The following is a 27,405-nucleotide window of genomic DNA, read 5'->3' on the forward strand; positions in this document are numbered from 1 at the left end:
GTACAGTAGATATAGTACAGTAGATATAGTACAGTAGATATAGTACAGTAGATATAGTACAGTAGTATGGTGACAGTAGATATAGTACAGTAGATATAGTACAGTAGATATAGTACAGTAGATATAGTACAGTAGTATGGTAACAGTAGATATAGTACAGTAGTATGGTGACAGTAGATATAGTACAGTAGTATGGTGACAGTAGATATAGTACAGTAGATATAGTACAGTAGATATAGTACAGTAGTATGGTGACAGTAGATATAGTACAGTAGATATAGTACAGTAGATATAGTACAGTAGATATAGTACAGTAGATATAGTACAGTAGATATAGTACAGTAGTATGATGACAGTAGATATAGTACAGTAGTATGGTGACAGTAGATATAGTACAGTAGATATAGTACAGTAGATATAGTACAGTAGATATAGTACAGTAGATATAGTACAGTAGTATGGTGACAGTAGATATAGTACAGTAGATATAGTACAGTAGTATGGTGGCAGTAGATATAGTACAGTAGTATGGTGGCAGTAGATATAGTACAGTAGATATAGTACAGTAGATATAGTACAGTAGTATGGTGACAGTAGATATAGTACAGTAGATATAGTACAGTAGATATAGTACAGTAGATATAGTACAGTAGATATAGTACAGTAGTATGGTGACAGTAGATATAGTACAGTAGATATAGTACAGTAGATATAGTACAGTAGTATGGTGACAGTAGATATAGTACAGTAGTATGGTGACAGTAGATATAGTACAGTAGATATAGTACAGTAGATATAGTACAGTAGTATGGTGAGATGTGGTACAGGGGTAATGTCACGGGAGATTTATAACATTTACTCTTTAGTCATTTACCAGATGGTCTTTCCAGGACAGCCTTCAATAGTGCATTTCATTTTAAGATTGCTAGGTGAGACAACCACAGTCAAATATACAGGCTGGTAACATTCCCTTCCAGATATGCAACAAACCAAAAACCATCCACACTAAAGTGAATTTGAAATCTGAGAACAGTAATATTTTACACATGAAGGTACCTATAATCATTTCTGATGGAAAAATTGGTGGATTTAGCATTTTGGATATTCTCTATACATGTTTTGCTGTTTTCATTGCTGAAATATGTTACTGTGTGTGTGTGTGTGTGTGTGTGTGTGTGTGTGTGTGTGTGTGTGTGTGTGTGTGTGTGTGTGTGTGTGTGTGTGTGTGTGTGTGTGTGTGTGTGTGTGTCAGATTACCAACTGAGGCAGCAAGCGAGCAGCAGAAGAAGACGCAGAGTGAACGTCTCTGTGGCGCCCCCTACGCCCACGTACCCCTCACCACACTCTGCCAGGAGGAGACAGCAGAGGGGACGGAGCCTGACAGCGGTAACACAACTTCCACTCATATGATCAACGACCAACTTATGGATAACAGACATATACTTCCAGACAATATCTATGATAAAGCCTCCGGGGGCCATTTTGAGTCATCTGTTTCCTAGACTGATGACCATATTCCATCCTCACAGGCACTCAAATCAAATTGTATTTTTTATTTTTATTTATTTTACCGTTATTTTACCAGGTAAGTTGACTGAGAACACGTTCTCATTTGCAGCAACGACCTGGGGAATAGTTACAGGGGAGAGGAGGGGGATGAATGAGCCAATTGTAAACTGGGGATTATTAGGTGACCATAATATTTGTCATAATGTGCCAAATGCAAAATGTCACCTTACAGTGAAATGCTGACAAGCCCATAACTAACAATGCAGGTGGTTTTCTTGTGTGGATTTTACCCCCTTTTTCTCCCCAATTTTCAATCATGTCTCATCGCTGCAACTCCCCAACGTGCTCAGGAGAGGCGAAGGTGGAGTCATGCTTCCTCCGAAACATGACCCGCCAAAAGGCACTCAACACCCACCTGCTTAACCCGGAAGCCAGCCGCACCAATGTGTCGGAGGAAACACAGACGCTGGGCCAACACCCTGGCACATCCTGGGAATGAACCCGGGTCTGTAGTAACGCCTCTTGCGCTGAGATGCAGTGTCTTAGACCTCTGAGCCACTTGGGAGGCCTCTGAGATGCAGTGTCTTAGACCTCTGAGCCACTTGGGAGGCCTCTGAGATGCAGTGTCCTCTGAGCCACTTGGGAGGCCTCTGAGATGCAGTGCCTTAGACCTCTGAGCCACTTGGGAGGCCTCTGAGATGCAGTGCCTTAGACCTCTGAGCCACTTGGGAGGCCTCTGAGATGCAGTGCCTTAGACCTCTGAGCCACTTGGGAGGCCTCTGAGATGCAGTGTCTTAGACCTCTGAGCCACTTGGGAGGCCTCTGAGATGCAGTGTCTTAGACCTCTGAGCCACTTGGGAGGCCTCTGAGATGCAGTGCCTTAGACCTCTGAGCCACTTGGGAGGCCTCTGAGATGCAGTGTCTTAGACCTCTGAGCCACTTGGGAGGCCTCTGAGATGCAGTGTCTTAGACCACTGAGCCACTTGGGAGGCCTCTGAGATGCAGTGTCTTAGACCTCTGAGCCACTTGGGAGGCCTCTGAGATGCAGTGTCTTAGACCTCTGAGCCACTTGGGAGGCCTCTGAGATGCAGTGTCCTCTGAGCCACTTGGGACTTGTACTTTTCTCCGTTTGTCTTTGCCTTGATCCTGACTAGTTTCCAATTCCCTGCCACTGAAAAACATCCCCACAGCATGATGTTGCCACCACCATGCTTCACCGTGGGGATGGTGCCAGGTTTCCTCCAGACGAGACGCTTGGCATTCAGGCCAAAGAGGTCAATCTTGGCTTCATCAGACCAGAGAATCTTGTTTCTCATGGTCTGAGTCCATTAGGTGCCTTTTGACAAACTCCAAGCGATCTGTCATGTGCCTTTTTCTGAGAAGTGGCTTCCGTCTGGCCACTCTACCATAAAGGCCTGATTGGTGGAGTGCTGCAGAGATGGTTGTCCTTCTGGAAGGTTCTCCCATCTCCACAGAGGAACTCTGTCAGAGTGACCATCGGGTTCTTGGTCACCTCCTTGACCAAGGCCCTTCTCCCCTGATTGCTCAGTTTGGCCGGGCGGCCAGCTCTAGGAAGAGTCTTCGTGGTTCCAAACTTATTCCATTTCAGAATGATGGAGGCCACTGTGTTCTTAGGGACTTTCAATGCTGCAGACATGTTTGTACCCTTCCCCAGATCTGTGCCTCGACACAATCCTGTCTCAGAGCTTTACGGACAATTCCTTTGACCTCATGGCTTGGTTTTTGCTCTGATATGCACTGTCAATTGTGGGACCTTTATATAAACAGGTGTGTGCCTTTCCAAATAATGTCCAATCAATTCAATTTACCACAGGTGGACTAACCAAGTTATAGAAACATCAAGGATGATCAATGGAAACAGGATGCACCTGAGCTCAATTTTGAGTCTCTTAGCAAAGTGTCTGAATAATTACGTAAATAAGGTATTTCTGTTTTTTATTTTAAATAAATTTGCAAACATTTCTACAAACCATTTTTTTGCATTGCCATAATGGGGCATTGTGTGTAGATTGAGGGAAATGTTTTATTTAATCCATTTTAGAATAAGGCTGTGACTTAACAAAACGTGGAAACTTTTGCGACTGCACTGTACATGTGTGTTCCATTTTCATCAGTTATTGTGAAAATATATGTTTAACAAAACACAGAAGGTTGTGCATCAGTTTCTCCTCTCTAGATGCAGCTGTCATTTCTCCTCTCTAGATGCAGCTGTCATTTCTCCTCTCTAGATGCAGCTGTCATTTCTCCTCTCTAGATGCAGCTGTCATTTCTCCTCTCTAGATGCAGCTGTCATTTTTCCTCTCTAGATGCAGCTGTCATTTTTCCTCTCTAGATGCAGCTGTCATTTCTCTTCTCTAGATGCAGCTGTCATTTCTCCTCTCTAGATGCAGCTGTCATTTCTCCTCTCTAGATGCAGCTGTCATTTCTCCTCTCTAGATGCAGCTGTCATTTCTCCTCTCTAGATGCAGCTGTCATTTCTCCTCTCTAGATGCAGCTGTCATTTCTCCTCTCTAGATGCAGCTGTCATTTCTCTTCTCTAGATGCAGCTGTCATTTCTCCTCTCTAGATGCAGCTGTCATTTCTCCTCTCTAGATGCAGCTGTCATTTCTCCTCTCTAGATGCAGCTGTCATTTCTCCTCTCTAGATGCAGCTGTCATTTCTCCTCTCTAGATGCAGCTGTCATTTCTCCTCTCTAGATGCAGCTGTCATTTCTCCTCTCTAGATGCAGCTGTCATTTCTCCTCTCTAGATGCAGCTGTCATTTCTCCTCTCTAGATGCAGCTGTCATTTCTCCTCTCTAGATGCAGCTGTCATTTCTCCTCTCTAGATGCAGCTGTCATTTCTCCTCTCTAGATGCAGCTGTCATTTTTCCTCTCTAGATGCAGCTGTCATTTTTCCTCTCTAGATGCAGCTGTCATTTCTCCTCTCTAGATGCAGCTGTCATTTCTCCTCTCTAGATGCAGCTGTCATTTCTCCTCTCTAGATGCAGCTGTCATTTCTCCTCTCTAGATGCAGCTGTCATTTCTCCTCTCTAGATGCAGCTGTCATTTCTCCTCTCTAGATGCAGCTGTCATTTCTCCTCTCTAGATGCAGCTGTCATTTCTCCTCTCTAGATGCAGCTGTCATTTCTCCTCTCTAGATGCAGCTGTCATTTCTCCTCTCTAGATGCAGCTGTCATTTCTCCTCTCTAGATGCAGCTGTCATTTCTCCTCTCTAGATGCAGCTGTCATTTCTCCTCTCTAGATGCAGCTGTCATTTCTCCTCTCTAGATGCAGCTGTCATTTCTCCTCTCTAGATGCAGCTGTCATTTCTCCTCTCTAGATGCAGCTGTCATTTCTCCTCTCTAGATGCAGCTGTCATTTCTCCTCTCTAGATGCAGCTGTCATTTCTCCTCTCTAGATGCAGCTGTCATTTCTCCTCTCTAGATGCAGCTGTCATTTCTCCTCTCTAGATGCAGCTGTCATTTCTCCTCTCTAGATGCAGCTGTCATTTCTCCTCTCTAGATGCAGCTGTCATTTCTCCTCTCTAGATGCAGCTGTCATTTCTCCTCTCTAGATGCAGCTGTCATTTCTCCTCTCTAGATGCAGCTGTCATTTCTCCTCTCTAGATGCAGCTGTCATTTCTCCTCTCTAGATGCAGCTGTCATTTCTCCTCTCTAGATGCAGCTGTCATTTCTCCTCTCTAGATGCAGCTGTCATTTCTCCTCTCTAGATGCAGCTGTCATTTCTCCTCTCTAGATGCAGCTGTCATTTCTCCTCTCTAGATGCAGCTGTCATTTCTCCTCTCTAGATGCAGCTGTCATTTCTCCTCTCTAGATGCAGCTGTCATTTCTCCTCTCTAGATGCAGCTGTCATTTCTCCTCTCTAGATGCAGCTGTCATTTCTCCTCTCTAGATGCAGCTGTCATTTCTCCTCTCTAGATGCAGCTGTCATTTCTCCTCTCTAGATGCAGCTGTCATTTCTCCTCTCTAGATGCAGCTGTCATTTCTCCTCTCTAGATGCAGCTGTCATTTCTCCTCTCTAGATGCAGCTGTCATTTCTCCTCTCTAGATGCAGCTGTCATTTCTCCTCTCTAGATGCAGCTGTCATTTCTCCTCTCTAGATGCAGCTGTCATTTCTCCTCTCTAGATGCAGCTGTCATTTCTCCTCTCTAGATGCAGCTGTCATTTCTCCTCTCTAGATGCAGCTGTCATTTCTCCTCTCTAGATGCAGCTGTCATTTCTCCTCTCTAGATGCAGCTGTCATTTCTCCTCTCTAGATGCAGCTGTCATTTCTCCTCTCTAGATGCAGCTGTCATTTCTCCTCTCTAGATGCAGCTGTCATTTCTCCTCTCTAGATGCAGCTGTCATTTCTCCTCTCTAGATGCAGCTGTCATTTCTCCTCTCTAGATGCAGCTGTCATTTCTCCTCTCTAGATGCAGCTGTCATTTCTCCTCTCTAGATGCAGCTGTCATTTCTCCTCTCTAGATGCAGCTGTCATTTCTCCTCTCTAGATGCAGCTGTCATTTCTCCTCTCTAGATGCAGCTGTCATTTCTCCTCTCTAGATGCAGCTGTCATTTCTCCTCTCTAGATGCAGCTGTCATTTCTCCTCTCTAGATGCAGCTGTCATTTCTCCTCTCTAGATGCAGCTGTCATTTCTCCTCTCTAGATGCAGCTGTCATTTCTCCTCTCTAGATGCAGCTGTCATTTCTCCTCTCTAGATGCAGCTGTCATTTCTCCTCTCTAGATGCAGCTGTCATTTCTCCTCTCTAGATGCAGCTGTCATTTCTCCTCTCTAGATGCAGCTGTCATTTCTCCTCTCTAGATGCAGCTGTCATTTCTCCTCTCTAGATGCAGCTGTCATTTCTCCTCTCTAGATGCAGCTGTCATTTCTCCTCTCTAGATGCAGCTGTCATTTCTCCTCTCTAGATGCAGCTGTCATTTCTCCTCTCTAGATGCAGCTGTCATTTCTCCTCTCTAGATGCAGCTGTCATTTCTCCTCTCTAGATGCAGCTGTCATTTCTCCTCTCTAGATGCAGCTGTCATTTCTCCTCTCTAGATGCAGCTGTCATTTCTCCTCTCTAGATGCAGCTGTCATTTCTCCTCTCTAGATGCAGCTGTCATTTCTCCTCTCTAGATGCAGCTGTCATTTCTCCTCTCTAGATGCAGCTGTCATTTCTCCTCTCTAGATGCAGCTGTCATTTCTCCTCTCTAGATGCAGCTGTCATTTCTCCTCTCTAGATGCAGCTGTCATTTCTCCTCTCTAGATGCAGCTGTCATTTCTCCTCTCTAGATGCAGCTGTCATTTCTCCTCTCTAGATGCAGCTGTCATTTCTCCTCTCTAGATGCAGCTGTCATTTCTCCTCTCTAGATGCAGCTGTCATTTCTCCTCTCTAGATGCAGCTGTCATTTCTCCTCTCTAGATGCAGCTGTCATTTCTCCTCTCTAGATGCAGCTGTCATTTCTCCTCTCTAGATGCAGCTGTCATTTCTCCTCTCTAGATGCAGCTGTCATTTCTCCTCTCTAGATGCAGCTGTCATTTCTCCTCTCTAGATGCAGCTGTCATTTCTCCTCTCTAGATGCAGCTGTCATTTCTCCTCTCTAGATGCAGCTGTCATTTCTCCTCTCTAGATGCAGCTGTCATTTCTCCTCTCTAGATGCAGCTGTCATTTCTCCTCTCTAGATGCAGCTGTCATTTCTCCTCTCTAGATGCAGCTGTCATTTCTCCTCTCTAGATGCAGCTGTCATTTCTCCTCTCTAGATGCAGCTGTCATTTCTCCTCTCTAGATGCAGCTGTCATTTCTCCTCTCTAGATGCAGCTGTCATTTCTCCTCTCTAGATGCAGCTGTCATTTCTCCTCTCTAGATGCAGCTGTCATTTCTCCTCTCTAGATGCAGCTGTCATTTCTCCTCTCTAGATGCAGCTGTCATTTCTCCTCTCTAGATGCAGCTGTCATTTCTCCTCTCTAGATGCAGCTGTCATTTCTCCTCTCTAGATGCAGCTGTCATTTCTCCTCTCTAGATGCAGCTGTCATTTCTCCTCTCTAGATGCAGCTGTCTGCATGTGTGAAGTCACAGTGTATACTATTTCATCCTGAAATGCAGCGTTTCGTTGTTCCTTTCCGTTGAGTGGATACTAGTGAATGACAACATATGAATGAATGTCTGTGCCATGTATGTTTGTCCTCTCCAGCGGCAGGGGAAAGCACTCGATGATCAGCAGCTAGAACAGACCAAGGTAACAGGAAGGAAGGGTTACCCATGTGTTCCATGGGTTTGAACTCTGCGTTCTGTTTCTCCTCAGTCATTCATGGGTCTGGGAAATGTCACAATCCTTCATCCTGCAGTTGATCAGAGGTCCTGGGTACCAGTTCTGGCAGCTCTGTAATGTAACTGGTTTATACGGCTCTCCTTCAGGACATAAACACCTGGTGACTGTCTCACCCTCTGTCTACATATCCACTCCTCTCCGTCTAGCTCCTCTCCATCCTGAGATTTCCTTTGTCTCCATTGTGGTTCAATAACCCTTCAAATGTCTGAGTCTGAATCCATTTATATTTCTCCATCATTCATTCATTTTGTCATCCTCATGTTGTAGTTTGACAGCCTCGCCCCCCGCTCCTCCTCCCTCACCGAATGTTGCCACTTCTCTCCCTGGAGCAGAAAGGTATTGGTCCATGTCTCTCCTTCTCTCTTCTCCTGTCTCTTCCTCTCTCCTTCTCTCTTCTCCTGTCTCTTCCTCTCTCCTTCTCTCTTCTCCTGTCTCTTCCTCTCTCCTTCTCTCCTCTCCTGTCTCTTCCTCTCTCCTTCTCTCCTCTCCTGTCTCTTCCTCTCTTCATCTCTCCTCTCCTGTCTCTTCCTCTCTCCTTCTCTCCTCTCCTGTCTCTTCCTCTCTCCTTCTCTCTTCTCCTGTCTCTTCCTCTCTCCTTCTCTCCTCTCCTGTCTCTTCCTCTCTCCTTCTCTCCTCTCCTGTCTCTTCCTCTCTCCTTCTCTCCTCTCCTGTCTCTTCCTCTCTCCTTCTCTCCTCTCCTGTCTCTTCCTCTCTCCTTCTCTCCTCTCCTGTCTCTTCCTCTCTCCTTCTCTCTTCTCCTGTCTCTTCCTCTCTCCTTCTCTCCTCTCCTGTCTCTTCCTCTCTCCTTCTCTCCTCTCCTGTCTCTTCCTCTCTCCTTCTCTCCTCTCCTGTCTCTTCCTCTCGCCTTCTCTCCTCTCCTGTCTCTTCCTCTCTCCTTCTCTCCTCTCCTGTCTCTTCCTCTTGCCTTCTCTCCTCTCCTGTCTCTTCCTCTCGCCTTCTATCCTCTCCTGTCTCTTCCTCTCTCCTTCTCTCCTCTCCTGTCTCTTCCTCTCGCCTTCTCTCCTCTCCTGTCTCTTCCTCTCGCCTTCTCTCCTCTCCTGTCTCTTCCTCTCTCCTTCTCTCTTCTCCTGTCTCTTCCTCTCTCCTTCTATCCTCTCCTGTCTCTTCCTCTCCTCTCCTGTCTCTTCCTCTCGCCTTCTCTCTTCTCCTGTCTCTTCCTCTCTCCTTCTCCTCTCCTGTCTCTTCCTCTCGCCTTCTCTCCTCTCCTGTCTCTTCCTCTCGCCTTCTCTCCTCTCCTGTCTCTTCCTCTCTCCTTCTATCCTCTCCTGTCTCTTCCTCTCCTCTCCTGTCTCTTCCTCTCGCCTTCTCTCTTCTCCTGTCTCTTCCTCTCTCCTTCTCCTCTCCTGTCTCTTCCTCTCGCCTTCTCTCCTCTCCTGTCTCTTCCTCTCGCCTTCTCTCCTCTCCTGTCTCTTCCTCTCTCCTTCTCTCCTCTCCTGTCTCTTCCTCTCTTCTTCTCTCCTCTCCTGTCTCTTCCTCTCCTCTCCTGTCTCTTCCTCTCTCCTTCTCTCCTCTCCTGTCTCTTCCTCTCTCCTTCTCCTCTCCTGTCTCTTCCTCTCTTCTTCTCTCCTCTCCTGTCTCTTCCTCTCTCCTTCTCTCCTCTCCTGTCTCTTCCTCTCTCCTTCTCTCCTCTCCTGTCTCTTCCTCTCTCCTTCTCTCCTCTCCTGTCTCTTCCTCTCTCCTTCTCTCTTCTCCTGTCTCTTCCTCTCTCCTTCTCCTCTCCTGTCTCTTCCTCTCGCCTTCTCTCCTCTCCTGTCTCTTCCTCTTGCCTTCTCTCCTCTCCTGTCTCTTCCTCTCGCCTTCTATCCTCTCCTGTCTCTTCCTCTCTCCTTCTCTCTTCTCCTGTCTCTTCCTCTCTCCTTCTCTCTTCTCCTGTCTCTTCCTCTCTCCTTCTCTCCTCTCCTGTCTCTTCCTCTCTCCTTCTCTCTTCTCCTGTCTCTTCCTCTCTCCTTCTCTCTTCTCCTGTCTCTTCCTCTCTCCTTCTCTCTTCTCCTGTCTCTTCCTCTCTCCTTCTCTCTTCTCCTGTCTCTTCCTCTCTCCTTCTCTCTTCTCCTGTCTCTTCCTCTCTCCTTCTCTCCTCTCCTGTCTCTTCCTCTCTCCTTCTCTCCTCTCCTGTCTCTTCCTCTCTCCTTCTCTCTTCTCCTGTCTCTTCCTCTCTCCTTCTCTCTTCTCCTGTCTCTTCCTCTCTCCTTCTCTCTTCTCCTGTCTCTTCCTCTCTCCTTCTCTCCTCTCCTGTCTCTTCCTCTCTCCTTCTCTCCTCTCCTGTCTCTTCCTCTCTCCTTCTCTCTTCTCCTGTCTCTTCCTCTCTCCTTCTCTCCTCTCCTGTCTCTTCCTCTTGCCTTCTCTCTTCTCCTGTCTCTTCCTCTCTCCTTCTCTCTTCTCCTGTCTCTTCCTCTCTCCTTCTCCTCTCCTGTCTCTTCCTCTTGCCTTCTCTCTTCTCCTGTCTCTTCCTCTCTCCTTCTCTCTTCTCCTGTCTCTTCCTCTCTTCTTCTCTCTTCTCCTGTCTCTTCCTCTCTCCTCCTCTCCTGTCTCTTCCTCTCTCCTTCTCTCTTCTCCTGTCTCTTCCTCTCTCCTTCTCTCCTCTCCTGTCTCTTCCTCTCTCCTTCTCTCCTCTCCTGTCTCTTCCTCTCTCCTTCTCTCCTCTCCTGTCTCTTCCTCTCTCCTTCTCTCTTCTCCTGTCTCTTCCTCTCTCCTTCTCTCCTCTCCTGTCTCTTCCTCTCTCCTTCTCCTCTCCTGTCTCTTCCTCTCTCCTTCTCTCCTCTCCTGTCTCTTCCTCTCGCCTTCTCTCCTCTCCTGTCTCTTCCTCTTGCCTTCTCTCCTCTCCTGTCTCTTCCTCTCTCCTTCTCTCCTCTCCTGTCTCTTCCTCTCTCCTTCTCTCCTCTCCTGTCTCTTCCTCTCTCCTTCTCCTCTCCTGTCTCTTCCTCTCTCCTTCTCTTCTCCTGTCTCTTCATCTCTCCTCTCCTGTCTCTTCCTCTCTCCTTCTCTCCTCTCCTGTCTCTTCCTCTCTCCTTCTCTCCTCTCCTGTCTCTTCCTCTCTCCTTCTCTCCTCTCCTGTCTCTTCATCCGTCCTTCTCTCCTCTCCTGTCTCTTCCTCTTGCCTTCTATCCTCTCCTGTCTCTTCCTCTTGCCTTCTCTCCTCTCCTGTCTCTTCCTCTCTCCTTCTCTCCTCTCCTGTCTCTTCCTCTCGCCTTCTCTCCTCTCCTGTCTCTTCCTCTCGCCTTCTCTCCTCTCCTGTCTCTTCCTCTCTCCTTCTCTCCTCTCCTGTCTCTTCCTCTCTCCTTCTCTCCTCTCCTGTCTCTTCCTCTATCCTTCTCTCCTCTCCTGTCTCTTCCTCTTGCCTTCTCTCCTCTCCTGTCTCTTCCTCTCGCCTTCTATCCTCTCCTGTCTCTTCCTCTCTCCTTCTCTCCTCTCCTGTCTCTTCCTCTCTCCTTCTCTCCTCTCCTGTCTCTTCCTCTCTCCTTCTCTCCTCTCCTGTCTCTTCCTCTCTCCTTCTCTCCTCTCCTGTCTCTTCCTCTCTCCTTCTCTCCTCTCCTGTCTCTTCCTCTTGCCTTCTCTCCTCTCCTGTCTCTTCCTCTCGCCTTCTATCCTCTCCTGTCTCTTCCTCTCTCCTTCTCTCTTCTCCTGTCTCTTCCTCTCTCCTTCTCTCTTCTCCTGTCTCTTCCTCTCTCCTTCTCTCCTCTCCTGTCTCTTCCTCTTGCCTTCTCTCCTCTCCTGTCTCTTCCTCTCTCCTTCTATCCTCTCCTGTCTCTTCCTCTCTCCTTCTATCCTCTCCTGTCTCTTCCTCTCTTCTCCTGTCTCTTCCTCTCTCCTTCTCTCCTCTCCTGTCTCTTCCTCTCTCCTTCTCTCCTCTCCTGTCTCTTCCTCTTGCCTTCTCTCCTCTCCTGTCTCTTCCTCTCTCCTTCTATCCTCTCCTGTCTCTTCCTCTTGCCTTCTCTCCTCTCCTGTCTCTTCCTCTCTCCTCTCCTGTCTCTTCCTCTCGCCTTCTCTCTTCTCCTGTCTCTTCCTCTCTCCTTCTCTCCTCTCCTGTCTCTTCCTCTCTCCTTCTCTCCTCTCCTGTCTCTTCCTCTCTCCTTCTCTCCTCTCCTGTCTCTTCCTCTCTCCTTCTCTCCTCTCCTGTCTCTTCCTCTCTCCTTCTCTCCTCTCCTGTCTCTTCCTCTCTCCTTCTCTCCTCTCCTGTCTCTTCCTCTCTCCTTCTATCCTCTCCTGTCTCTTCCTCTCTCCTTCTCTCCTCTCCTGTCTCTTCCTCTCTCCTTCTCTCTTCTCCTGTCTCTTCCTCTCTCCTTCTCTCTTCTCCTGTCTCTTCCTCTCTCCTTCTCCTCTCCTGTCTCTTCCTCTCTTCATCTCTCCTCTCCTGTCTCTTCCTCTCTCCTTCTCTCTTCTCCTGTCTCTTCCTCTCTCCTTCTCTCCTCTCCTGTCTCTTCCTCTCCTCTCCTGTCTCTTCCTCTCTCCTTCTCTCCTCTCCTGTCTCTTCCTCTCTCCTTCTCTCTTCTCCTGTCTCTTCCTCTCTCCTTCTCTCTTCTCCTGTCTCTTCCTCTCTCCTTCTATCCTCTCCTGTCTCTTCCTCTCTCCTTCTCTCCTCTCCTGTCTCTTCCTCTCTCCTTCTCTCTTCTCCTGTCTCTTCCTCTCTCCTTCTATCCTCTCCTGTCTCTTCCTCTCTCCTTCTATCCTCTCCTGTCTCTTCCTCTCTCCTTCTATCCTCTCCTGTCTCTTCCTCTCTCCTTCTCTCCTCTCCTGTCTCTTCCTCTCGCCTTCTCTCCTCTCCTGTCTCTTCCTCTTGCCTTCTCTCCTCTCCTGTCTCTTCCTCTCGCCTTCTCTCCTCTCCTGTCTCTTCCTCTTGCCTTCTCTCCTCTCCTGTCTCTTCCTCTCTCCTTCTCTCCTCTCCTGTCTCTTCCTCTCTCCTTCTCTCTTCTCCTGTCTCTTCCTCTCTCCTTCTCTCCTCTCCTGTCTCTTCCTCTTGCCTTCTCTCCTCTCCTGTCTCTTCCTCTCTCCTTCTATCCTCTCCTGTCTCTTCCTCTTGCCTTCTCTCCTCTCCTGTCTCTTCCTCTCTCCTTCTCTCCTCTCCTGTCTCTTCCTCTCTCCTTCTCTCCTCTCCTGTCTCTTCCTCTCTCCTTCTCTCTTCTCCTGTCTCTTCCTCTCTCCTTCTCCTCTCCTGTCTCTTCCTCTCTTCATCTCTCCTCTCCTGTCTCTTCCTCTCTCCTTCTCTCTTCTCCTGTCTCTTCCTCTCTCCTTCTATCCTCTCCTGTCTCTTCCTCTCTCCTTCTCTCCTCTCCTGTCTCTTCCTCTCCTCTCCTGTCTCTTCCTCTCTCCTTCTATCCTCTCCTGTCTCTTCCTCTCTCCTTCTATCCTCTCCTGTCTCTTCCTCTCTCCTTCTCTCTTCTCCTGTCTCTTCCTCTCTCCTTCTCTCCTCTCCTGTCTCTTCCTCTCGCCTTCTCTCCTCTCCTGTCTCTTCCTCTCTCCTTCTCTCCTCTCCTGTCTCTTCCTCTCTTCTTCTCTCCTCTCCTGTCTCTTCCTCTCTCCTTCTCTCCTCTCCTGTCTCTTCCTCTCTCCTTCTCTCCTCTCCTGTCTCTTCATCCGTCCTTCTCTCCTCTCCTGTCTCTTCCTCTCTCCTTCTCTCCTCTCCTGTCTCTTCCTCTCTCCTTCTCTCCTCTCCTGTCTCTTCCTCTCTCCTTCTCTCCTCTCCTGTCTCTTCCTCTCTCCTTCTCTCCTCTCCTGTCTCTTCCTCTCTTCTTCTCCTCTCCTGTCTCTTCCTCTCTCCTTCTCTCCTCTCCTGTCTCTTCCTCTCTCCTTCTCTCCTCTCCTGTCTCTTCCTCTCGCCTTCTCTCCTCTCCTGTCTCTTCCTCTTGCCTTCTCTCCTCTCCTGTCTCTTCCTCTCGCCTTCTATCCTCTCCTGTCTCTTCCTCTCTCCTTCTCTCTTCTCCTGTCTCTTCCTCTCTCCTTCTCTCTTCTCCTGTCTCTTCCTCTCTCCTTCTCTCCTCTCCTGTCTCTTCCTCTCTCCTTCTCTCCTCTCCTGTCTCTTCCTCTCTCCTTCTCTCCTCTCCTGTCTCTTCCTCTCTCCTTCTCTCTTCTCCTGTCTCTTCCTCTTGCCTTCTCTCCTCTCCTGTCTCTTCCTCTCTCCTTCTCTCTTCTCCTGTCTCTTCCTCTCTCCTTCTCTCCTCTCCTGTCTCTTCCTCTCTCCTTCTCTCTTCTCCTGTCTCTTCCTCTCTCCTTCTCTCTTCTCCTGTCTCTTCCTCTCTCCTTCTCTCCTCTCCTGTCTCTTCCTCTCCTCTCCTGTCTCTTCCTCTCTCCTTCTCTCCTCTCCTGTCTCTTCCTCTCGCCTTCTCTCTTCTCCTGTCTCTTCCTCTCTCCTTCTATCCTCTCCTGTCTCTTCCTCTTGCCTTCTCTCTTCTCCTGTCTCTTCCTCTCTCCTTCTCTCCTCTCCTGTCTCTTCCTCTCTCCTTCTCTCCTCTCCTGTCTCTTCCTCTCGCCTTCTATCCTCTCCTGTCTCTTCCTCTCTCCTTCTCTCCTCTCCTGTCTCTTCCTCTCGCCTTCTCTCCTCTCCTGTCTCTTCCTCTTGCCTTCTCTCCTCTCCTGTCTCTTCCTCTCTCCTTCTATCCTCTCCTGTCTCTTCCTCTCTCCTTCTCTCCTCTCCTGTCTCTTCCTCTCTTCATCTCTCCTCTCCTGTCTCTTCCTCTCTCCTTCTCTCCTCTCCTGTCTCTTCCTCTCTCCTTCTCTCCTCTCCTGTCTCTTCCTCTCTCCTTCTCTCCTCTCCTGTCTCTTCCTCTCGCCTTCTCTCCTCTCCTGTCTCTTCCTCTCGCCTTCTCTCCTCTCCTGTCTCTTCCTCTCGCCTTCTCTCCTCTCCTGTCTCTTCCTCTCTCCTTCTATCCTCTCCTGTCTCTTCCTCTCTCCTTCTCTCCTCTCCTGTCTCTTCCTCTCTCCTTCTCTCCTCTCCTGTCTCTTCCTCTCTCCTTCTCTCTTCTCCTGTCTCTTCCTCTCTCCTTCTATCCTCTCCTGTCTCTTCCTCTCTCCTTCTCTCCTCTCCTGTCTCTTCCTCTCTCCTTCTCTCCTCTCCTGTCTCTTCCTCTCTCCTTCTCTCTTCTCCTGTCTCTTCCTCTCTCCTTCTCTCCTCTCCTGTCTCTTCCTCTCTCCTTCTCTCCTCTCCTGTCTCTTCCTCTTGCCTTCTCTCCTCTCCTGTCTCTTCCTCTCTCCTTCTCTCCTCTCCTGTCTCTTCCTCTCTCCTTCTCTCCTCTCCTGTCTCTTCCTCTTGCCTTCTCTCCTCTCCTGTCTCTTCCTCTTGCCTTCTCTCCTCTCCTGTCTCTTCCTCTCTCCTTCTATCCTCTCCTGTCTCTTCCTCTCTCCTCTCCTGTCTCTTCCTCTCGCCTTCTCTCCTCTCCTGTCTCTTCCTCTCTCCTTCTCTCTTCTCCTGTCTCTTCCTCTCTCCTTCTCTCTTCTCCTGTCTCTTCCTCTCTCCTTCTATCCTCTCCTGTCTCTTCCTCTCTCCTTCTCTCCTCTCCTGTCTCTTCCTCTCTCCTTCTCTCCTCTCCTGTCTCTTCCTCTCTCCTTCTCCTCTCCTGTCTCTTCCTCTCTCCTTCTCCTCTCCTGTCTCTTCCTGTCTCTTCCTCTCCTCTCCTGTCTCTTCCTCTCTCCTTCTCTCCTCTCCTGTCTCTTCCTCTCTCCTTCTCTCCTCTCCTGTCTCTTCCTCTCTCCTTCTCTCTTCTCCTGTCTCTTCCTCTCTCCTTCTCCTCTCCTGTCTCTTCCTCTCGCCTTCTCTCCTCTCCTGTCTCTTCCTCTCGCCTTCTCTCCTCTCCTGTCTCTTCCTCTTGCCTTCTCTCCTCTCCTGTCTCTTCCTCTTGCCTTCTATCCTCTCCTGTCTCTTCCTCTCTCCTTCTCTCCTCTCCTGTCTCTTCCTCTCGCCTTCTCTCCTCTCCTGTCTCTTCCTCTTGCCTTCTCTCCTCTCCTGTCTCTTCCTCTCTCCTTCTCTCCTCTCCTGTCTCTTCCTCTCTCCTTCTCTCCTCTCCTGTCTCTTCCTCTCTCCTTCTCTCCTCTCCTGTCTCTTCCTCTCTTCATCTCTCCTCTCCTGTCTCTTCCTCTCTCCTTCTCTCCTCTCCTGTCTCTTCCTCTTGCCTTCTCTCCTCTCCTGTCTCTTCATCCGTCCTTCTCTCCTCTCCTGTCTCTTCCTCTCTCCTTCTCTCCTCTCCTGTCTCTTCCTCTCTCCTTCTCTCCTCTCCTGTCTCTTCCTCTCTCCTTCTCTCCTCTCCTGTCTCTTCCTCTCTCCTTCTCTCTTCTCCTGTCTCTTCCTCTCTCCTTCTCTCCTCTCCTGTCTCTTCCTCTCTCCTTCTCTCCTCTCCTGTCTCTTCCTCTCTCCTTCTCTCCTCTCCTGTCTCTTCCACTCTCCTTCTCTCTTCTCCTGTCTCTTCCTCTCTCCTTCTCTCCTCTCCTGTCTCTTCCTCTCTCCTTCTCTCCTCTCCTGTCTCTTCCTCTCTTCATCTCTCCTCTCCTGTCTCTTCCTCTCGCCTTCTCTCTTCTCCTGTCTCTTCCTCTCTCCTTCTCTCCTCTCCTGTCTCTTCCTCTCTCCTTCTCCTCTCCTGTCTCTTCCTCTCTCCTTCTCTCTTCTCCTGTCTCTTCCTCTCTCCTTCTATCCTCTCCTGTCTCTTCCTCTCTCCTTCTCTCCTCTCCTGTCTCTTCCTCTCTCCTTCTCTCTTCTCCTGTCTCTTCCTCTCTCCTTCTCTCCTCTCCTGTCTCTTCCTCTCTTCATCTCTCCTCTCCTGTCTCTTCCTCTCGCCTTCTCTCTTCTCCTGTCTCTTCCTCTCTCCTTCTCTCCTCTCCTGTCTCTTCCTCTCTCCTTCTCCTCTCCTGTCTCTTCCTCTCTCCTTCTCTCTTCTCCTGTCTCTTCCTCTCTCCTTCTATCCTCTCCTGTCTCTTCCTCTCTCCTTCTCTCCTCTCCTGTCTCTTCCTCTCTCCTTCTCTCTTCTCCTGTCTCTTCCTCTCTCCTTCTCTCCTCTCCTGTCTCTTCCTCTCTTCATCTCTCCTCTCCTGTCTCTTCCTCTCGCCTTCTCTCTTCTCCTGTCTCTTCCTCTCTCCTTCTCTCCTCTCCTGTCTCTTCCTCTCTCCTTCTCCTCTCCTGTCTCTTCCTCTCTCCTTCTATCCTCTCCTGTCTCTTCCTCTCTCCTTCTATCCTCTCCTGTCTCTTCCTCTCTCCTTCTTTCTTCTCCTGTCTCTTCCTCTCTCCTTCTCTCTTCTCCTGTCTCTTCCTCTCTCCTTCTCCTCTCCTGTCTCTTCCTCTCTTCATCTCTCCTCTCCTGTCTCTTCCTCTCTCCTTCTCTCTTCTCCTGTCTCTTCCTCTCTCCTTCTCTCCTCTCCTGTCTCTTCCTCTCCTCTCCTGTCTCTTCCTCTCTCCTTCTCTCCTCTCCTGTCTCTTCCTCTCTCCTTCTCTCTTCTCCTGTCTCTTCCTCTCTCCTTCTCTCTTCTCCTGTCTCTTCCTCTCTCCTTCTCTCTTCTCCTGTCTCTTCCTCTCTCCTTCTATCCTCTCCTGTCTCTTCCTCTCTCCTTCTCTCCTCTCCTGTCTCTTCCTCTCTCCTTCTCTCTTCTCCTGTCTCTTCCTCTCTCCTTCTATCCTCTCCTGTCTCTTCCTCTCTCCTTCTATCCTCTCCTGTCTCTTCCTCTCTCCTTCTATCCTCTCCTGTCTCTTCCTCTCTCCTTCTCTCCTCTCCTGTCTCTTCCTCTCGCCTTCTCTCCTCTCCTGTCTCTTCCTCTTGCCTTCTCTCCTCTCCTGTCTCTTCCTCTCGCCTTCTCTCCTCTCCTGTCTCTTCCTCTTGCCTTCTCTCCTCTCCTGTCTCTTCCTCTCTCCTTCTCTCCTCTCCTGTCTCTTCCTCTCTCCTTCTCTCTTCTCCTGTCTCTTCCTCTCTCCTTCTCTCCTCTCCTGTCTCTTCCTCTTGCCTTCTCTCCTCTCCTGTCTCTTCCTCTCTCCTTCTATCCTCTCCTGTCTCTTCCTCTTGCCTTCTCTCCTCTCCTGTCTCTTCCTCTCTCCTTCTCTCCTCTCCTGTCTCTTCCTCTCTCCTTCTCTCCTCTCCTGTCTCTTCCTCTCTCCTTCTCTCTTCTCCTGTCTCTTCCTCTCTCCTTCTCCTCTCCTGTCTCTTCCTCTCTTCATCTCTCCTCTCCTGTCTCTTCCTCTCTCCTTCTATCCTCTCCTGTCTCTTCCTCTCTCCTTCTCTCCTCTCCTGTCTCTTCCTCTCCTCTCCTGTCTCTTCCTCTCTCCTTCTATCCTCTCCTGTCTCTTCCTCTCTCCTTCTATCCTCTCCTGTCTCTTCCTCTCTCCTTCTCTCTTCTCCTGTCTCTTCCTCTCTCCTTCTCTCCTCTCCTGTCTCTTCCTCTCGCCTTCTCTCCTCTCCTGTCTCTTCCTCTCTCCTTCTCTCCTCTCCTGTCTCTTCCTCTCTTCTTCTCTCCTCTCCTGTCTCTTCCTCTCTCCTTCTCTCCTCTCCTGTCTCTTCCTCTCTCCTTCTCTCCTCTCCTGTCTCTTCATCCGTCCTTCTCTCCTCTCCTGTCTCTTCCTCTCTCCTTCTCTCCTCTCCTGTCTCTTCCTCTCTCCTTCTCTCCTCTCCTGTCTCTTCCTCTCTCCTTCTCTCCTCTCCTGTCTCTTCCTCTCTCCTTCTCTCCTCTCCTGTCTCTTCCTCTCTTCTTCTCCTCTCCTGTCTCTTCCTCTCTCCTTCTCTCCTCTCCTGTCTCTTCCTCTCTCCTTCTCTCCTCTCCTGTCTCTTCCTCTCGCCTTCTCTCCTCTCCTGTCTCTTCCTCTTGCCTTCTCTCCTCTCCTGTCTCTTCCTCTCGCCTTCTATCCTCTCCTGTCTCTTCCTCTCTCCTTCTCTCTTCTCCTGTCTCTTCCTCTCTCCTTCTCTCTTCTCCTGTCTCTTCCTCTCTCCTTCTCTCCTCTCCTGTCTCTTCCTCTCTCCTTCTCTCCTCTCCTGTCTCTTCCTCTCTCCTTCTCTCCTCTCCTGTCTCTTCCTCTCTCCTTCTCTCTTCTCCTGTCTCTTCCTCTTGCCTTCTCTCCTCTCCTGTCTCTTCCTCTCTCCTTCTCTCTTCTCCTGTCTCTTCCTCTCTCCTTCTCTCCTCTCCTGTCTCTTCCTCTCTCCTTCTCTCTTCTCCTGTCTCTTCCTCTCTCCTTCTCTCTTCTCCTGTCTCTTCCTCTCTCCTTCTCTCCTCTCCTGTCTCTTCCTCTCCTCTCCTGTCTCTTCCTCTCTCCTTCTCTCCTCTCCTGTCTCTTCCTCTCGCCTTCTCTCTTCTCCTGTCTCTTCCTCTCTCCTTCTATCCTCTCCTGTCTCTTCCTCTTGCCTTCTCTCTTCTCCTGTCTCTTCCTCTCTCCTTCTCTCCTCTCCTGTCTCTTCCTCTCTCCTTCTCTCCTCTCCTGTCTCTTCCTCTCGCCTTCTATCCTCTCCTGTCTCTTCCTCTCTCCTTCTCTCCTCTCCTGTCTCTTCCTCTCGCCTTCTCTCCTCTCCTGTCTCTTCCTCTTGCCTTCTCTCCTCTCCTGTCTCTTCCTCTCTCCTTCTATCCTCTCCTGTCTCTTCCTCTCTCCTTCTCTCCTCTCCTGTCTCTTCCTCTCTTCATCTCTCCTCTCCTGTCTCTTCCTCTCTCCTTCTCTCCTCTCCTGTCTCTTCCTCTCTCCTTCTCTCCTCTCCTGTCTCTTCCTCTCTCCTTCTCTCCTCTCCTGTCTCTTCCTCTCTCCTTCTCTCCTCTCCTGTCTCTTCCTCTCGCCTTCTCTCCTCTCCTGTCTCTTCCTCTCGCCTTCTCTCCTCTCCTGTCTCTTCCTCTCGCCTTCTCTCCTCTCCTGTCTCTTCCTCTCTCCTTCTATCCTCTCCTGTCTCTTCCTCTCTCCTTCTCTCCTCTCCTGTCTCTTCCTCTCTCCTTCTCTCCTCTCCTGTCTCTTCCTCTCTCCTTCTCTCTTCTCCTGTCTCTTCCTCTCTCCTTCTATCCTCTCCTGTCTCTTCCTCTCTCCTTCTCTCCTCTCCTGTCTCTTCCTCTCTCCTTCTCTCCTCTCCTGTCTCTTCCTCTCTCCTTCTCTCTTCTCCTGTCTCTTCCTCTCTCCTTCTCTCCTCTCCTGTCTCTTCCTCTCTCCTTCTCTCCTCTCCTGTCTCTTCCTCTTGCCTTCTCTCCTCTCCTGTCTCTTCCTCTCTCCTTCTCTCCTCTCCTGTCTCTTCCTCTCTCCTTCTCTCCTCTCCTGTCTCTTCCTCTTGCCTTCTCTCCTCTCCTGTCTCTTCCTCTTGCCTTCTCTCCTCTCCTGTCTCTTCCTCTCTCCTTCTATCCTCTCCTGTCTCTTCCTCTCTCCTCTCCTGTCTCTTCCTCTCGCCTTCTCTCCTCTCCTGTCTCTTCCTCTCTCCTTCTCTCTTCTCCTGTCTCTTCCTCTCTCCTTCTCTCTTCTCCTGTCTCTTCCTCTCTCCTTCTATCCTCTCCTGTCTCTTCCTCTCTCCTTCTCTCCTCTCCTGTCTCTTCCTCTCTCCTTCTCTCCTCTCCTGTCTCTTCCTCTCTCCTTCTCCTCTCCTGTCTCTTCCTCTCTCCTTCTCCTCTCCTGTCTCTTCCTGTCTCTTCCTCTCCTCTCCTGTCTCTTCCTCTCTCCTTCTCTCCTCTCCTGTCTCTTCCTCTCTCCTTCTCTCCTCTCCTGTCTCTTCCTCTCTCCTTCTCTCTTCTCCTGTCTCTTCCTCTCTCCTTCTCCTCTCCTGTCTCTTCCTCTCGCCTTCTCTCCTCTCCTGTCTCTTCCTCTCGCCTTCTCTCCTCTCCTGTCTCTTCCTCTCGCCTTCTCTCCTCTCCTGTCTCTTCCTCTCGCCTTCTATCCTCTCCTGTCTCTTCCTCTCTCCTTCTCTCCTCTCCTGTCTCTTCCTCTCGCCTTCTCTCCTCTCCTGTCTCTTCCTCTTGCCTTCTCTCCTCTCCTGTCTCTTCCTCTCTCCTTCTCTCCTCTCCTGTCTCTTCCTCTCTCCTTCTCTCCTCTCCTGTCTCTTCCTCTCTCCTTCTCTCCTCTCCTGTCTCTTCCTCTCTTCATCTCTCCTCTCCTGTCTCTTCCTCTCTCCTTCTCTCCTCTCCTGTCTCTTCCTCTTGCCTTCTCTCCTCTCCTGTCTCTTCCTCTTGCCTTCTCTCCTCTCCTGTCTCTTCATCCGTCCTTCTCTCCTCTCCTGTCTCTTCCTCTCTCCTTCTCTCCTCTCCTGTCTCTTCCTCTCTCCTTCTCTCCTCTCCTGTCTCTTCCTCTCTCCTTCTCTCCTCTCCTGTCTCTTCCTCTCTCCTTCTCTCTTCTCCTGTCTCTTCCTCTCTCCTTCTCTCCTCTCCTGTCTCTTCCTCTCTCCTTCTCTCCTCTCCTGTCTCTTCCTCTCTCCTTCTCTCCTCTCCTGTCTCTTCCACTCTCCTTCTCTCTTCTCCTGTCTCTTCCTCTCTCCTTCTCTCCTCTCCTGTCTCTTCCTCTCTTCATCTCTCCTCTCCTGTCTCTTCCTCTCGCCTTCTCTCTTCTCCTGTCTCTTCCTCTCTCCTTCTCTCCTCTCCTGTCTCTTCCTCTCTCCTTCTCCTCTCCTGTCTCTTCCTCTCTCCTTCTCTCTTCTCCTGTCTCTTCCTCTCTCCTTCTATCCTCTCCTGTCTCTTCCTCTCTCCTTCTCTCCTCTCCTGTCTCTTCCTCTCTCCTTCTCTCTTCTCCTGTCTCTTCCTCTCTCCTTCTCTCCTCTCCTGTCTCTTCCTCTCTTCTCCTCTCTTCTCTGTGCCTGTGCTGATGTTGTGATGTTCTAACTCTAGAATGCTTCTCAAACATTCTTTCAACATTCCTTTTCTATACTGTTTGTTTCCTCTGATTCTAACCTGGTCAGAATCATAAACTGCTGTCTGTAAAAAATCGATCAATCCCCGCTGAGTAATCCTTCTCTTTTACACAGTTGGATCAATTTAAATGTTCACGGAGCAGACTGTTGTTTCCTAGTTCCTGTAGGGTCAGAGACAGGCTGTAGAATAATAGTTATTTGACATCTGAGCTGCAGTATGTTTGGAATGTGTGTCGCATTAGAGGGTTCCAACCTGTTAGAGTCCTAGCAGCCTGGGGTTACATAATGACTGGGTTCCATAATGACGGCGTTCTGTCTGTGATTACCCATCATGCCTCAGTACTGCGGTTACCCAGAAATCCCCCCGTTCATCCGTCTCCGAGAGTGGACAGCCAGACCAGCTTTAATACCAAAGAAAACAAAACTTTTTATTGTCTGCCTGTCTCTCTTGCTGTCTCGCGCTGTCTCTCGCTTTCTGGCTCTCTCGCTCTGTCTCACTGTGTCTCGCTCACTCTGTGTCTCGCTCTGTCTCGCTGTGTCTCTCGCTCTGTCTCTCGCTCTGTCTCACTGTGTCTCGCTCACTCTGTGTCTCGCTCTGTCTCGCTGTCTCTCTCTGTGTCTCTCTGTGTCTCTCGCTCTGTCTCTCGCTCTGTCTCACTGTGTCTCGCTCACTCTGTGTCTCGCTCTGTCTCGCTGTCTCTCTCTGTGTCCCGCTGTGTCTCTCGCTGTGTCTCTCGCTCTGTCTCTCGCTCTGTCTCACTGTGTCTCGCTCACTCTGTCTCTCGCTCTGTCCCGCCGTGTCTCTCGCTCTGTCCCGCCGTGTCTCTCGCTCTGTCTCTCGCTCTGTTTCACTGTGTCTCGCTGTGTCCCGCTGTGTCTCTCGCTGTGTCCCGCTGTGTCTCTCTGTGTCCCGCTGTGTCTCTCGCTCTGTCTCGCTGTGTCTCGCTGTCTCTCGCTGTGTCTCGCTGTGTCTCGCTGTGTCTCACTCGCTCTCTGTCCTTATTATTCTAAAAACAAATCAGCTGTAAATGTTCTCTTTGATTTGTTTTACTATTTGGGGAATGTTTCCAAGGAGACGGTTCCTTTTGTTGCATTTTGTGGCCTCTTAAATCTGCTGGGAACTGCCACCCAGAGGAGAGAGCTGCTTTAACTTGGGCATGGGGGTAGTGGAGGGTAAGAATGAGAGGAGGGTAGAGGAGGGTGGGAACCAGTTGAACCCATGTCTACCTCTCTGTTAGGACCTGAAGGTAAGAGCTCTTTAACCAGATTCATTCATTCAGAAATACAGTGTTTCTTTCAGCTTGGATGCCAGAATGGTTTGTTTTCAGCACTGCCAAGCTCCACGGAGAGAAGCAAAGAAAACATTTATGACGTTTAGTTACCTGATTGAAGTTTGGCGAAGCAGGAAGTAAGAAAGTCGTCTGACTCAGTGTTTTTGGTCCAGCCCCAAACCTTTTGATGGTAAAACAATTTTTATTAGTCTGTTTTGAGTTTCCATAACTACACTATGCAGTATTTAAAACAGTTTCCATAACTACACTATGCAGTATTTAAAACAGTTTCCATAACTACACTATGCAGTATTTAAAACAGTTTCCATAACTACACTATACAGTATTTAAAACAGTTTCCATAACTACACTATGCAGTATTTAAAACAGTTTCCACACTATGCAGTATTTAAACAGTTTCCACACTATGCAGTATTTAAACAGTTTCCACACTATGCAGTATTTAAAACAGTTTCCACACTATACAGTATTTAAAACAGTTTCCATAACTACACTATGCAGTATTTAAAACAGTTTCCACACTATGCAGTATTTAAACAGTTTCCATAACCACACTATGCAGTATTTAAAACAGTTTCCACACTATGCAGTATTTAAAACAGTTTCCATAACCACACTATGCAGTATTTAAAACAGTTTCCATAACCACACTATGCAGTATTTAAAACAGTTTCCATAACCACACTATGCAGTATTTAAAACAGTTTCCATAACTACACTATGCAGTATTTAAAACAGTTTCCATAACTACACTATGCAGTATTTAAAACAGTTTCCACACTATGCAGTATTTAAAACAGTTTCCACACTATGCAGTATTTAAAACAGTTTCCACACTATGCAGTATTTAAAACAGTTTCCACACTATGCAGTATTTAAAACAGTTTCCACACTATGCAGTATTTAAAATAGTTTCCACACTATGCAGTATTTAAACAGTTTCCATAACTACACTATGCAGTATTTAAAACAGTTTCCACACTATGCAGTATTTAAAACAGTTTCCACACTATGCAGTATTTAAAACAGTTTCCACACTATGCAGTATTTAAAACAGTTTCCACACTATGCAGTATTTAAACAGTTTCCATAACCACACTATGCAGTATTTAAAACAGTTTCCACACTATGCAGTATTTAAAACAGTTTCCATAACTACACTATGCAGTATTTAAAACAGTTTCCACACTATGCAGTATTTAAAACAGTTTCCACACTATGCAGTATTTAAAACAGTTTCCACACTATGCAGTATTTAAAACAGTTTCCACACTATGCAGTATTTAAAACAGTTTCCACACTATGCAGTATTTAAAACAGTTTCCATAACTACACTATACAGTATTTAAAACAGTTTCCATAACTACACTATGCAGTATTTAAAACAGTTTCCACACTATGCAGTATTTAAAACAGTTTCCATAACTACACTATGCAGTATTTAAAACAGTTTCCACACTATGCAGTATTTAAAACAGTTTCCATAACTACACTATGCAGTATTTAAAACAGTTTCCACACTATACAGTATTTAAAACAGTTTCTATAACTACACTATGCAGTATTTAAAACAGTTTCCATAACTACACTATGCAGTATTTAAAACAGTTTCCACACTATGCAGTATTTAAAACAGTTTCCACACTATGCAGTATTTAAAACAGTTTCCACACTATGCAGTATTTAAAACAGTTTCCACACTATGCAGTATTTAAAACAGTTTCCACACTATGCAGTATTTAAAACAGTTTCCACACTATGCAGTATTTAAAACAGTTTCCACACTATGCAGTATTTAAAACAGTTTCCACACTATGCAGTATTTAAAACAGTTTCCACACTATGCAGTATTTAAAACAGTTTCCACACTATGCAGTATTTAAAACAGTTTCCACACTATGCAGTATTTAAAACAGTTTCCACACTATGCAGTATTTAAAACAGTTTCCACACTATGCAGTATTTAAAACAGTTTCCACACTATGCAGTATTTAAACAGTTTCTATAACTACACTATGCAGTATTTAAAACAGTTTCCACACTATGCAGTATTTAAAACAGTTTCCACACTATGCAGTATTTAAACAGTTTCCATAACTACACTATGCAGTATTTAAAACAGTTTCCACACTATGCAGTATTTAAAACAGTTTCCACACTATGCAGTATTTAAAACAGTTTCCACACTATGCAGTATTTAAAACAGTTTCCACACTATGCAGTATTTAAAACAGTTTCCACACTATGCAGTATTTAAAACAGTTTCCACACTATGCAGTATTTAAAACAGTTTCCACACTATGCAGTATTTAAAACAGTTTCCACACTATGCAGTATTTAAAACAGTTTCCATAACTACACTATGCAGTATTTAAAACAGTTTCCACACTATGCAGTATTTAAAACAGTTTCCATAACTACACTATGCAGTATTTAAAACAGTTTCCACACTATGCAGTATTTAAAACAGTTTCCACACTATGCAGTATTTAAAACAGTTTCCACACTATGCAGTATTTAAACAGTTTCCATAACCACACTATACAGTATTTAAACAGTTTCCATAACCACACTATACAGTATTTAAAACAGTTTCCATAACTACACTATGCAGTATTTAAAACAGTTTCCACACTATACAGTATTTAAAACAGTTTCCATAACTACACTATGCAGTATTTAAAACAGTTTCCACACTATGCAGTATTTAAAACAGTTTCCACACTATGCAGTATTTAAAACAGTTTCCACACTATGCAGTATTTAAAACAGTTTCCACACTATGCAGTATTTAAAACAGTTTCCACACTATGCAGTATTTAAAACAGTTTCCACACTATGCAGTATTTAAAACAGTTTCCACACTATGCAGTATTTAAAACAGTTTCCACACTATGCAGTATTTAAAACAGTTTCCACACTATGCAGTATTTAAAACAGTTTCCACACTATGCAGTATTTAAAACAGTTTCCACACTATGCAGTATTTAAAACAGTTTCCACACTATGCAGTATTTAAACAGTTTCTATAACTACACTATGCAGTATTTAAAACAGTTTCCACACTATGCAGTATTTAAAACAGTTTCCACACTATGCAGTATTTAAACAGTTTCCATAACTACACTATGCAGTATTTAAAACAGTTTCCACACTATGCAGTATTTAAAACAGTTTCCACACTATGCAGTATTTAAAACAGTTTCCACACTATGCAGTATTTAAAACAGTTTCCACACTATGCAGTATTTAAAACAGTTTCCACACTATGCAGTATTTAAAACAGTTTCCACACTATGCAGTATTTAAAACAGTTTCCACACTATGCAGTATTTAAAACAGTTTCCATAACCACACTATACAGTATTTAAACAGTTTCCATAACCACACTATACAGTATTTAAAACAGTTTCCATAACTACACTATGCAGTATTTAAAACAGTTTCCACACTATACAGTATTTAAAACAGTTTCCATAACTACACTATGCAGTATTTAAAACAGTTTCCACACTATGCAGTATTTAAAACAGTTTCCATAACTACACTATGCAGTATTTAAAACAGTTTCCACACTATGCAGTATTTAAAACAGTTTCCACACTATGCAGTATTTAAAACAGTTTCCACACTATGCAGTATTTAAAACAGTTTCCACACTATGCAGTATTTAAAACAGTTTCCACACTATGCAGTATTTAAAACAGTTTCCATAACTACACTATGCAGTATTTAAAACAGTTTCCATAACCACACTATGCAGTATTTAAAACAGTTTCCACACTATGCAGTATTTAAAACAGTTTCCATAACTACACTATGCAGTATTTAAAACAGTTTCCACACTATGCAGTATTTAAAACAGTTTCCATAACCACACTATGCAGTATTTAAAACAGTTTCCACACTATGCAGTATTTAAAACAGTTTCCACACTATACAGTATTTAAAACAGTTTCCATAACCACACTATGCAGTATTTAAAACAGTTTCCACACTATACAGTATTTAAAACAGTTTCCATAACCACACTATGCAGTATTTAAAACAGTTTCCATAACTACACTATGCAGTATTTAAAACAGTTTCCACACTATGCAGTATTTAAAACAGTTTCCATAACCACACTATGCAGTATTTAAAACAGTTTCCACACTATGCAGTATTTAAAACAGTTTCCACACTATGCAGTATTTAAAACAGTTTCCACACTATGCAGTATTTAAAACAGTTTCCATAACTACACTATGCAGTATTTAAAACAGTTTCCATAACCACACTATGCAGTATTTAAAACAGTTTCCACACTATGCAGTATTTAAAACAGTTTCCATAACCACACTATGCAGTATTTAAAACAGTTTCCATAACCACACTATGCAGTATTTAAAACAGTTTCCACACTATGCAGTATTTAAAACAGTTTCCACACTATGCAGTATTTAAAACAGTTTCCACACTATGCAGTATTTAAAACAGTTTCCACACTATGCAGTATTTAAAA

At 46.7% G+C, this 27,405-nt stretch overlaps 1 protein-coding gene across 1 annotated transcript in view; it reads left to right on the plus strand.

The window, feature by feature from the left end:
* The window catches only part of LOC129867661 (actin remodeling regulator NHS-like), a 162,452-nt gene that overhangs the window by 44,808 nt on the left and 90,239 nt on the right, over positions 1-27,405 (plus strand). The window contains exons 3-4 of the mRNA XM_055941237.1: positions 1,253-1,386; positions 8,105-8,173. Of these exons, the coding sequence (XP_055797212.1) occupies positions 1,253-1,386; positions 8,105-8,173 (203 nt within the window). The remainder of the gene's footprint in view (positions 1-1,252; positions 1,387-8,104; positions 8,174-27,405) is intronic.

This window comes from Salvelinus fontinalis, chromosome 12, assembly GCF_029448725.1.
Source record: "Salvelinus fontinalis isolate EN_2023a chromosome 12, ASM2944872v1, whole genome shotgun sequence".
NCBI classification, from domain to species: domain Eukaryota; kingdom Metazoa; phylum Chordata; class Actinopteri; order Salmoniformes; family Salmonidae; genus Salvelinus; species Salvelinus fontinalis.